Source organism: Neolamprologus brichardi, chromosome 3 (assembly GCF_056152115.1).
Source record: "Neolamprologus brichardi isolate AB-2024 chromosome 3, ASM5615211v1, whole genome shotgun sequence".
Lineage (NCBI taxonomy): Eukaryota > Metazoa > Chordata > Actinopteri > Cichliformes > Cichlidae > Neolamprologus > Neolamprologus brichardi.
In genome coordinates, this window is record NC_142106.1 from 56,201,623 (window position 1) to 56,214,504 (window position 12,882).

At 37.8% G+C, this 12,882-nt stretch overlaps 2 protein-coding genes across 2 annotated transcripts in view; both read left to right on the plus strand.

Moving 5' to 3' along the window:
* LOC148105922 (NACHT, LRR and PYD domains-containing protein 12-like) overlaps window positions 1-12,882 on the plus strand; it is a 33,106-nt gene that overhangs the window by 17,867 nt on the left and 2,357 nt on the right. Inside the window, exon 10 of the mRNA XM_087838418.1 lies at window positions 1,068-1,241. Coding sequence (XP_087694544.1) covers window positions 1,068-1,241 — 174 coding nt within the window. The remainder of the gene's footprint in view (window positions 1-1,067; window positions 1,242-12,882) is intronic.
* LOC148105923 (uncharacterized) lies at window positions 6,803-7,733 on the plus strand. The gene has a single exon (XM_087839023.1). It carries the CDS (start codon window positions 6,803-6,805, stop codon window positions 7,499-7,501), a length of 699 nt encoding a protein of 232 aa, XP_087695149.1. The 3' UTR covers window positions 7,502-7,733.

Genomic DNA, 12,882 nt, shown 5'->3' on the forward strand with positions numbered 1-12,882 from the left:
GAACTTCCTGTTGTTCCCAGGAGGACTGGAAAATGTGTGAAAATCTCCCAGTCAGTTCCTCACAGCACACTTCAATCATTTCCCTCCCACAGCATCAGGACCAGGGCTTTTTCTCTCTTTGGTCCCACTAAGAGATTTCCACACAAACACCTCATCAGTGGGACTCTCAGAGCTACCAGCCCTTTGCTACAATCACAAAGCTCTTCATTGAAATCAATGATATCAAAGCTGGAATCAAATGAGTCCAAGTCTTCTGCTGATTCAGCATCACATTCATCTTTGCTCCTTGTTCTGCATCCCCACCATGGACTTCATTCCTTTCCAAGCCAGCCTTGAGTGTCCTTTATTCAGCTCATCCTCTGCTTTACTTTTACACCTGATTTTAGCTGCTTTATCTCTCTTTCAACAAGTTTCTGTGCCTCAATCTTTTTCTTCTCTCCCTCATAACAAGACAGCTTCTTCTGCCTGAGAGCATGTTGGAGTGATTTACTAATCCAGGGCTGCTTATTGGGGAAAATACTTCCTGTTTTCAAAGTAATCCTCATTTTTCCCAGAAAAAAATGTGAGTAGAAATCTATGATCTAAGTGAGAACATGAGCCTTTAAAAAGTCCCAGTGGGTGAAGTCAAAGCAGTCCCTCAGTCCCAGTATAGAGTCTTTGGTCCAGACTGGAACAACAGACAGTTTGAGCTCTCTTCAGTCCTGTGACCTGACAGACCCAGAGGGGCCATTACATCACATTTAGAAGCTCCCCTAATGGAGCCACAACACATGTCCAATACTTAGTCTGTCTTGTTGGACCAACTGGAAGAAATGATTCAAGGACTTAGTCACAGAACAGAGATTCAAATCTCCAAAATCCAACTGGCTGCATCAGGACATATAGTCTGAAACTCTGCACAGTTTCCTGTTTGAAGCTGCTTCCTGTTGGCTTCAGCTGTTTGGAGTTTCCATTTTCTAAACTTCTACATTCTGAACCTTCCTCAGCTCTGAACAGATGATGAAACACTGAATGATTTCAAGCTCACACTTTGTCTAATAAACTTACATCTTTCATTCTTTATACAGATTGAGGGGCTGTGGTTTGTCAGAGATCAGCTGTGATTATCTGGCAGCAGCACTGAAGTCCAACCCCTCCCATCTGAGAGAGCTGTACCTGCACGGAAACAACCTGAAGGATCCAGATGTGAAGCAGCTGTCTGATCTTCAGCAGAGTCCAGACTACAGACTGGAGACTCTGTGGTCAGTAGAGTGATGGAGTGAGTGGGTGGTGCTGTCAGCAGTATTGTACTAAACACAGTCAGTATGAAACAAAGATCCAGTGTTTCCTGTAAAGCTGCAGCTTCTCAGTGAAGCTGTGAGAGGAGAATGGCGACAGGCTTCAGGATTGGACGCAAACACTTCCTGTTTCTGACCTTTATGGTCACCATAGTAACGGCAGACACGCTCTGATCAAACACTGTCAACAGCCAATCAGCTCTCTGAACAAAACAGCACGCAGACCAATGACTGCATTCATTTCCAAGTTTAAAGCAGTGAAGAACACAGTCTGTAGGTGAGGCAGAATTTAGTGAGAGCAGATGTTTGGATGGAATTCCTCCAGTTAACAGCTGGAACCATCCATCTGGATTGTTGGGCTTGTTGTTGGGGTTCCTACAGAGCTCAGAGTGGACACACCAAGGTTCTTCTAATGAATGAAAGTCCAAACTCAAACTAGGAGGGAAAAACATTTTCATCAACTTCAATAAAAATCCAAAGATTAGAAAAAGTGAAGCAACAATGAGTCCTAGTACAGTCCCAGCACTGAAGTCCCTGCTGCTCTTTATACTGGATGTGCTGCATCACTGACTGACAGCTGATGAAGAGTCTCTGGAAACACTCGTTTATCTCCTCTGCTCTTCCTTCTTCTCTCTGCAGGTGGAGGTGATGATGGTAAACAGGACGGTGTGTGTGCTGAGAGAGGAGGAGCTGTGTCCTGATGATCCAGAGAGGTTGAAGCAGCAGCAGCTTGTGTGTAGAGACGCTCTGACTGGGCCATGTTACTGGGAGGTGGAGAGGAGAGCTTCATCCAGCAGTGACTGACAGAGGAATGAGAAGAAGTGCAGATGACTGTCAGTGCTGCAGAGTGAACTGCTCTAAGAACAGCTCCAATGTCAGACACAATGTAGAGTCCAGCATCATCCCTGTGTGTCCCTCTGGATCTGACAGAGGATCATCAGTGTATCTGGACTGCTCTGCTGCTGCTCTGTCCTTCTACAGTCTCTGTACAGTCTCTGTCTGACTCTGGCTTCAGACCCTCCTGGATCAAACTCACCTGGAAAGATTTTCAAACATCACTCAATAGATTTGAATACAGAATATATTTGATATATACTGTAGATGTACTGTAGAGTTGCAGTTTGTCACTTGTAAATACAGTCTGTGAGCAGCTATGAGCTGAAAGATCTTTCTAGAAACACGAAATGTTTTCACTCTTCTGTTGCTTTTTCATATATTTCCACAACATTAATATTGATCCCACCTGTCTCACCTGTTTCATGCTTTTATACATAATAACAGGACACGTGTGATCTGAGCGCTGCTGTGGTTGCTGTGCTGCATGTTTTCATTTAGATAACAGAGACATCTAGTGGTTCAGAGGGAGAACTGCAGGAGGTGGAGCTGTGTTTTAGCATGGAAAACTTTTTATCTTTTAGGCGCAGATACAAAGATGTCAAGTATCAGTGTAAGATACAAAAGGTCACATCAGTTAGCAGAGGGAACAGTGATCACACAGCAATGTAAGAATAGAAACATAACAGTGAATCTGGACATGTGTACAGATGGAAGCAAACAAACAGGATGTAACACTACATTAAAGCCACAAATGGGAAGAAAACAAACCCAAAGGAAAATATATTTGATCTCAGGAATCCAAATCAGATGCTTTAGAGCAGGGGTCGGCAACCCTGGGCACGCGTGTCACAGCTGGCACGTGAAGGGTTAACTGATGGCACGACCATAGCTGGACTGGCCATCGGCATACCGATGGTGATTTTTCATTTTCATGGGCCGATGATGTTTTTTCATTTTTTGTAACGGTATAAACGATGAAAGTTGGTGGATTGGTCAGATGCTGGTCGATGTGTAAAAATAAGTCAGTTGTTAGGTGGTGGCTATGGCGGAGCTTCCACAGAGGCAGCAGGTGGATGAGGGAAAGGGGAGGCAGGAGGAGCAGAGACCCGAGGCGGCCGCCGGTCAGAGTGTCAGGTGAACTGAACTTCAGGTAAGACGTTATGACCTGCAGTCTATCTGGGTCAGATATAAACCAAGTTTAGGTGGAGTTTATTTTCCAGTCAGTTACAATAACTTGTACTGCGTGCTAGCTAGCATGACGGAGTTTCTATACAGCTGGGTGGTGCTATGATGTTACTGATAGTGAACTTTATACTGACTTGCAAAAGTATTCGGCCCCCTTGAACTTTCCCACATTTTGTCACATTACAGCAACAAACATGAATCAATTTTATTGGAATTCCACGTGAAAGACCAACACAAAGTGGTGAACACGTGAGAAGTGGAACGAAAATCATACGTGATTCCAAAGATTTTTTACAAATAAATAACTGCAAAGTGGGGTGTGCGTAATTATTCTGTCATGGAAAAACACACTGCCATCAACTTCTGTTTTGTTTTTGTCAAAATCACTGTAATATAATCACTGTACCTTTATATACATGTGACTTATATTAATGCTGCTGCCCTCTTGTGGCTAAAGTGTAATTATGTTATTGTTATTAGGGAAAACATTTGAGAGTAACATGAAAAATGAGTCAGCACTTTGGCTTTAGCTGAAGAAATCCTAATTTTTATGTCATCAGTTATAGTTGCATGTATTCATTATCATAATTTTACCTTTAATATTGATGTCTTAAATTTATTTTGAGTAAATTAGCAATTTTATGGTATTTATATGGTATTTTATGGTATTTATATGGTATTTTATGGTTGTATTAAATAAAGACATCACTAATCAATTATTTATTTCAGTAATTAATTAAAAATGTAGATAATTAATTACAAAAATATATTGATAATGAATTATCAGTTAATTTAATTTAAAATAATTCATTATTTATTCATGTACAATTCAAATGAGTTAATCACATATTTAATCAATTATTGGTTTGTTTTCTATTTTAATTTTTTACTGACACATTTAATGAATTATTTAATGATGTATTTATTTAATTCACGTTGCTACTCCTGGCCCTGCATCGGTGTTCATTAATACATTTTATTTGTCAGCTTCACCCATCAAAGTCAGGGGGCGGGGTTAATGCTGATCAAGTCAAAACCATTGCTTTGGTCTGGTGGGCGTTCTTTTAGTGGGCTTTTCTGTCACGGCCTGCATGGCAGACTATGATGAGGGGAAGGAGGACCCAAATGCTGGACTCTTTGATGAGGTCAGTGCATTTATTTACAGTGATGCTAAATAATCCAAACAACAATAAATCCCCAGTGCGTTCCTGACTCTGACATGTCCTCTTGCCAGTGTTAGTGTTCTTTGTCTCCGCTCCTCAGTGTCTGAGCACCCCGTGCTCGCTGCCCTCTCGTCTCCACACTCCTCCTGGGGAAGAACAAAGAGGCAGCCGTCAGCAACACCACAATGCGGCAGACTAACCTTAACTAACTCGCCAAGAGACTAACGTGAAGTTACGCAATGATCCAGCATCGGAGAGAACTCCAACACACTCCTAAGTAGCTCCTCTGACGAGGCTTGATCAGCTGCAGGTGTGAGTAATTCTCCTCCGCAGGTGTGGCCAGGCTCCTGGCTGGCACACCCACACACACACACCTAGATACACAAACATGGAAACAGGAGACAGCAGCACCAAAAACACACATGTCCATAACTTCTTACAGGCCCTGGGTCACCCAGACCCCGGTCCCATGACAATTTCTCAAAACTAAGTAGGCCTACACACCAGGGTTTGGACATGTGTGGACCCAAACTATACTTAAACTTTACCCTTTTTTGTGTGTCACCAAATACACTTTAATATCTTCTAGACAAGAATGTAGTGGTATAATCTTTAACCTCCTAAGACCCGAACTCCTCCGTGGCATTCATTTTTAATTTCTCTTTGATATTTGGGCTGATTGGGACCTGATGAATGTAAAAACAAAGAATTACCAGATTTTTTTTTTTTTTACCAAATTTTTGTTTCTGAGAAAAATGAGAGCCACATATCAGGATATTGGTCTAAAATTTCGATAGCACAGTGGCAGTATAACATCCTCGTAAGTGGATATCAGGCCCTTGTAGAGCAAAATTGAGTATTTTGGTCTAAACAACCCAAAATGTGATGTCCACATATGTGGACGCCAGGTCCTAGGAGGTTAAATATCTGCTCACTTTGTCAAAATGAACCTAATCATCTCTGATGAATTCAGTGATGTCTGCCAGCTCACCTTGCAAGTGGTCGAGCTTATACCGCCGACAACGCAGCACACAACTTGTAAACCCCCTGCTGACTATCACCTCTTGAGTTATTTATTTATGTTAGTTTCAACTGTTCCTGCAAAAAGTGAGCACGTGTTACTGATAAAAAGTCCAATAGAAGCAAAGTCTAAACTTTGAAAACAAAAAACAAAAACCTGTCTGATTAAGATCTGATCTTTGGGGGGGTTTCAATAAGCAGTGTGACCCGTGTATATGCATTAGGGGTGGGTTTTGATTATTGATTTATCGATTAAAATCGATTCTCGCTTGGATAACGTGATATCGATTCATTAAAATCCTGAATCGATTTTTTAATATAAATTTATTTTGGCCAAAACGCCAGAAACTCAGGTTAAACCTCCCAAAATTTCAACAACCACCAAACAGCTAAAACAGTAAATGAGAGCAGGAACACGGATTCTGCACAAAGACGTAAACACAAAGCGCGGAGCCGCCGACGCATCAGAATCAGTGAGATGTGACTTTCTCACCTGACTGCACAGACACGAGCTGAAAGCCGACAGCTCGCTGATTCTGATGTTTCGGCGGCTCCGCGCTTTGTGTTTACGCCCTTTTTGTGCTGATTCTGAAGCTGCAGGTTTTTCTCTCTCCAAACAAAATTGAGTAAACCAGCAGCAAAAGAAGATCCAAACTACGCTTCACATAAACATCGTCATGAATTCCCTCTGATTGTTTTGCTGCCACCAGGATAAAATCACACTTCATGCACAGCTCTCTCTCTCTCTCTCTCTCTCTGTACTTCAAGAACAGTTTCCCATCTAAAAATCTGTTTTCTGCATTATGCACTTGCTTGTTATGCACAAGTCTACCGTTCTTCCAGCCTGTCGACCGCTGTTTTTTTTCCTTTTACTTACTTCTGAAAACAAAGCCTCGTTTCTGCTGTTCAATACTGAACAAATTTAAACTTTTTAAAATGATGCAAATTAGCAAAATGCTCAGCTGTGTCTGTAATCAAACCTCTGTAACTTTGCTCTGCTTCACGTCAGCAGCATCAGGTAATGTTCAAATGTTCATTAATGGTTTTCTTTCGTTTTTGATCTACTGCAGAATATTTGTATAAAATCTCAGGCCAGGAAAACCTTCATGTTTTTCTGTGTTTTATCCTCAGCTACTTTGACACAAAGGCATCTGCTGTGATGCTCACACCTTTGATAAAGTCTCGCAAGTGTCAGATTTCTTTTTATAGATATAAAAATATAGAAATGTACTGAAGACAGCGAGGTTAATTGCCAGGACAGGCCGGGTTTTGGCAACCCTCAAAGGTGGTTCGCAACCAGCGGGCCTTAAAGCCGTTAAGATGCCGCCTAAGAGGAGCACCGTTAATAAGGAGGAACTGGAGGACATAAAGAAATCCCTAAACTTTATGTCAGAAGAAATAACAACAATTTCAAAACAACAAAAACTGATACTTAATTTAATGGATGATATTAAAGAACTAAGACGGCAGAGCGAGGAAAAGGACAAGAAGATTGCTATGCTGGAAGGACGGGTGTCAGATCTGGAACAATATTCAAGAGTAAATGATGTGATAGTGACAGGACTGGAAACCAAGCATCAGACATATGCAAGGGTAGCTGCATCAGAGAGAGGGGAGCCACCCGAGCAAGAGCTACGCTCTTTGGAAGAGCAGGTACTGGCCTTCTTTAAAAGCAAAGGTATCGAAATGGACAATAAAAATATTGAGGGATGCCATCCTCTTCCGTGGAAAAACAAAAATCAAATACCTGCCATTATCATTCGTTTTGTTAATAGAAAACAGAAAAAAGAACTGCTCAAGCAAGGAAGAAAGCTAAAAGGTACAAATGTTTATTTAAATGAACACCTAATCAAGAAAAATGCAGACATTGCAAGACAAGCAAGAATATTAAGAAAACAGAAGAAAATACAGTCAACTTGGACTTCAGACTGTAAAATATTCATTAAGTTAAATGGAACACCAGAGCAGGCTAAGGTTCTAGTCATCAAAGAGAGGACGGAACTAGAAAAATATAACTGATAAATGCAAAGCAGTGCTGAATATGATGGGACCGTCCAAGTGCACAACCAACGCAGATGTCTGACAATTTTCAACTAACAACTCATATAGATATTGAAAATAAGACATTGATGTATGACAGCAACATAGATCCTGATTGTAATTTCTTTAACAATAAGACAAATGAATGCAATTATTATACAAAGGAGCAACTTAAAAAGGAATTCAAGGTAGATCAGGGTATAACAATGGTTCACTTTAATAGTTGAAGCTTATATGCAAACTTTCAATCCATCAACGACTACATAACACAGTTTGAACAGCCATTCAATGTGATAGCCATATCGGAGACCTGGATAACTCCTGGAAAAGAAGAAGACTTTAAAATAAATGGATATGAATTCCTTCATGTAGACAGGATCAATAAGAAGGGAGGTGGGGTGGCACTTTACATTGATAAAAACCTAAAGTACGAAAGAATGGGAAGAATGACAACTGTTATTGATGGAGTGATGGAATGTTTATCAGTGGAAATAAGTATGGAAAAAAGGAAAAACCTAATTGTCAGTTGTATATATAGAACACCAGGATCTAAGATTGAGATATTTAAAGATAAAATGGAGGACTTATTTACAAATATAAATCAGAAAAGAATGTTTATTTGTGGGGACTTTAATATTGACTTATCGAATCCAAATCATAATAAGAGTACAGAAGAATTTATTGATTCCATGTACAGCATGGGTTTATTTCCACTGATAACAAGACCGACCAGAATAACATCTCATTGTGCAACTCTATTAGATAATATATTTACAAATATAATAGAAGGAAATATAAAAAGTGGGCTGTTAATCAATGATATAAGTGACCATTTACTAGTCTTTGCATCTTATAATTGCCATTATAAAGTGAACAATGATGGACATAAGATTATTTACAAAAGAATAAGAACAGAGAAGACATTAAATTGTCTTAGAAATGAACTTTTAAAGCAGGATTGGAATATTGTATATGAACAAACAGAAGTTAATAAAGCTTACGAAGGATTTTTAAGAACATTTAACACATTACTTGATAAAAAACTGCCCAGTAATTGAAATCAATAGGAAACACAACTATGCAGGAAGACCACGGATGACTAAAGGACTACAAAATGCCAGCAAAAAAAAGAATACCCTATATCGAGAATTCATAAAAAAGAGAACAATAGAAACTGAAAGGAAGTATAAAACTTACAAAAATAAATTAACTAATATAATGAGATCCTGTAAAAGAGAGTATTACATTAAAAGGTTAGAACACAATAAAGATAACACAAGAGATATATGGAATGTATTAAACAGTATAATCAAAAATGAATCAAGGAATAATGATTACCCTGGGTACTTTATAGAAGGGACAAGAAGTATTAATAACATGGAAGAGATAGTAAATGGCTTTAATGAATTCTTTGTAAACATAGGGCCAAAACTGGCAGAAGAAATAAAGGTTGATGGAATAAAAAGGGACACTGGTGAAAATATTGAAAGGAATAGTAGCTCAATGTTTTTAAGAGCAGTGGAAGAGAAAGAGATTTATGACATAGTTAGAGGACTTAAGAACAAAACCAGTACAGACTGGAATGATATTGATATGGTAACAGTAAAGACAGTTATTGATAGTATTGTAAAACCATTAAAATATATATTCAACTTGTCATTTCAAAAAGGGGTTTTTCCACAAAAAATGAAAGTTGCTAAAGTTATTCCCATTTACAAAACCGGTGAAAGGCATCATTTTACAAACTATAGACCAGTGTTAATACTCTCCCAGTTCTCTAAGATACTGGAAAAACTTTTCATAAAAAGATTTTTGACAGTTTTGTGGAAAAATATGAATTAATGACAGAGAGTCAGTATGGGTCCAGAAGCAACAGATCAACAGCTTTGGCATTAATAGATTTAATGGAAAAGATAACGGAATGTATGGATAATAAGAGGTATGCGCGCGGCGTTTTCTTAGATCTAAAGAAGGCGTTTGATACTGTTAATCATGAAATTCTATTAAAAAAACTGGAAAAGTACGGGTTTAGGGGAGTGGTTTTGGAATGGTTAAAAAGCTATGTAGGGAATAGGCAACAATATGTACAAATAAATGAATATAAATCTAATTTGATGGATATAGCTTGTGGAGTACCTCAAGGTTCAGTACTGGGTCCAAAAATGTTTATTATGTACTTAAATGATATCTGCAGAGTATCGGAGATTTTAAAGTTTGTAATATTTGCAGATGACACAAATATACTGTGTTCAGGTGTGGAATTGCCACAGGTTTTGGAGATGATCACACAGGAATTAACGATATTAAAGAAGTGGTTTGATATAAATAAACTATCATTGAATCTAGATAAAACCAAATTTATGTTGTTTGGAAACCAAAAGAGAAACATCAAAGTAGAAATATGTGTTGACAATGTATATTTAGAAAGAGTAAATGAAATAAAATTTCTTGGGGTGATCATTGACCACAAGCTCTGTTGGAAGCCACATATTACTTATGTTCGGGGGAAACTGGCACGGGGCATTGCCGTCCTGGGGAAAGCAAAGCATATGCTGGATCAGAAAGCACTGCACATTTTATACTGTGCTTTACTACTGCCATATATGAGCTACTGTGTAGAGGTCTGGGGAAATACATACAAAAGTAACACACAAACAATAACTGTAATACAGAAAAGGGCCATTAGATTAATAAATAATGTGGGGTACAGGGACCATACAAATGCACTCTTTGTCAAAATGCAAGCTATTAAATTCCAAGACTTGGTGAAGCTTAAAACAGCGCCAATAATGTATAAAGTAAGAAATAAATTGCTTCCAAAAGAAATCTGTAAATTGTTCATAGAAAGAGAAGGTGGGTATAACTTAAGAGGGAAATGGAATTTAAAAATACAAAGTGCTAGAACAACTTTAAGAACGATGTCTATCTCAATTGCAGGAGTTAAATTATGGAATAGTCTAACAGAAGAAATAAAAGACAGTAAAAACATAAAACAGTTTAAAGTAAAATATAAAAACCTGATTTTAAATAAGTATAACAATGAAGAAAACGGGGTTAACCCAGGACGGTAATGTTGCTGGTAATGGTGTTGTGGTTCTTTTTGGGGTTTTTTTTTTTTTGTTTGTTTTGGTTGTTTGTTTTTCCATAATTTGTGTATCTGCAAATATACACCTTCTGTATTTTTCATATGAAAGAAACTATACTGTGGTGGGGCTTGCTAATTTCTTGTTTTTGATTTATGTATGTTTTGTTTTGTTTTACTTTTGTTTCATATGTTGTTTGTTTAATTTAAGACTAAAAAAAAAATTTAAAGGAATGAGAGGTAAAACTTGAGGGGGTAGGGACAAATAAGTAAATACTTCTACCTACTCCTTTTCAAACAAATAATGGAATAATATATTGTAATGATTGTGAAGGCTCATGTTTGAAATGTTTGAAATAAAAATGAACTGAACTGAACTGAACTGAACTGATGCATGATCTGAATTATAATATTTCTGACTGTCTGAGGCAAAATTTCCCCGATTCAAATTGAATCAAATTGAATGGAATCGTGGATCGAATCGATTCTAGAAATGAGTGACGATACCAGCCCTAATATGCATGTTTTAGAGATAACGTTGGTGTTTCAGTCATGTAGTAACTGTTAGCTTTAACTGTGCAAGGCTTGTTAGACATAATGAAACACATCGTACAGATTTCTGGATGTTAGACTATAATTTTTATTATGATTATTAATCTTGAGTCTAAAAAGTCAGTCAAGTATATCCAGGATATCTTTCTGTTAACTGGATTCACTGACCCTAACACTGGGACCAGGATAAGCGGTCGCATGAAGCTGGTTATCAGCTGACAATCTTATGATTTAATTAATTTAATTAATCTATTTAATTTTTCTAATTTTTCCTCTACATTTCCCCTGAAATGAAGGGATTGTGTTAAACATGCTTTAGTTCCTCACATTTTTCTGCAATCTCTTTGTTCAACCCCCTGAATTAAAGCTGAAAGTCTGCACTTCAAACACATCTGAGTCGTTTCATTTCAAATTGATTTTAGTGTATGTACAGAACCAAAATTAGAAATTAAGTTCTCTCTGTCCAGATATTTATGGACCTAACTGTATAATCTATACAGCACGTAAAAAATTCTGTAAATAAAGAAGTCTGTGAAAATGTGGCGCTTCCAGGTCAATTTAAACTGAAGTGATATAATCTTCTCCCCACAGTTTGAGTTTGTATTGTCTCAGCTGCAGACAGACTATGATATAAATGTGGAGGTGCCAACCACTATTAATATTATTAGTTATAAAGGACACCTTCCTGCCTTTAGTCTTATTCATGATGATTATTAGTCGTCTTCTAATGTCCACAAGTCTGTATGATGTGTTTCATAGTTTCTAACAAGCCTTTTAAACTTAAGTTACTGCATTGCTGAAACACCAACATCTGCTTATTGAAAAAAACAACAACCAAAAGACCACACATCTGATTTTATTTTTATTTTAATAGACTTCCAAAAATTATACCAGATAACTGGCCTCAGAATATAATTGAATAAACATTTTTAAAAACGATAACCTAATCCTGTCTAAAATATCAAATTGATCTTCTGGACTTTGTGATAATAGTTAGTAGAAAACAACAGAAAAATAGAATGCAGTCAAAGTGAATTAACTTTGGTCGATCAACCTTGAAATTATAATTATAATAAGAAATAATCATTCCAACAGAAAGCAAAGATTAAGAAACAAAGGGGTGGAGCTGGTGGAGGAAACCAGGTCACTGGATGGGTGTTAGGCCCAGACTAGTGGGTGTTTTTGACTGTAAAGTGGATGTAGCATTAACAACCACTGGTCCTGTTACCCTGGTGTGTGTGGCACCAGAATACTTACTTACTTACTACTTAATAAACAAAAAAACACCCATCCATTCCATCCATGGATGGAAAACACCGTCTCAGTGTGGACAGGAGGCCAAAACGGAGAGAAAACGAGGCGTTTTCAAACTAAAACGTGTTAGTGTGGACGTAGCCGGAGAGCTCCAGAAAGAGCCTTCATGGTGGCCCTGCAGCCAACCAGCACTTCAGTCAAATGCTGTCAAAAGTGGTCCCAGAGACACTGTTAGCTGTAACCATCAATGACCAAGAATTGTGTCATTTAATTCAGGGTTTCCCTGTTTTATTGTTTGATATCATTTCTGAATAAATAAATCAAGATGACGAGCCTTTAAATGCACTTATGTTAGTATAAATATACAAAAATAAAAGATATTTTTCCTGTTAGGAGAATAAGAAATAAATATATTCATCACATGCATCAAATCACAACCTCCTCCTGCAAGAGTGCAGCATTGTGATTGGTT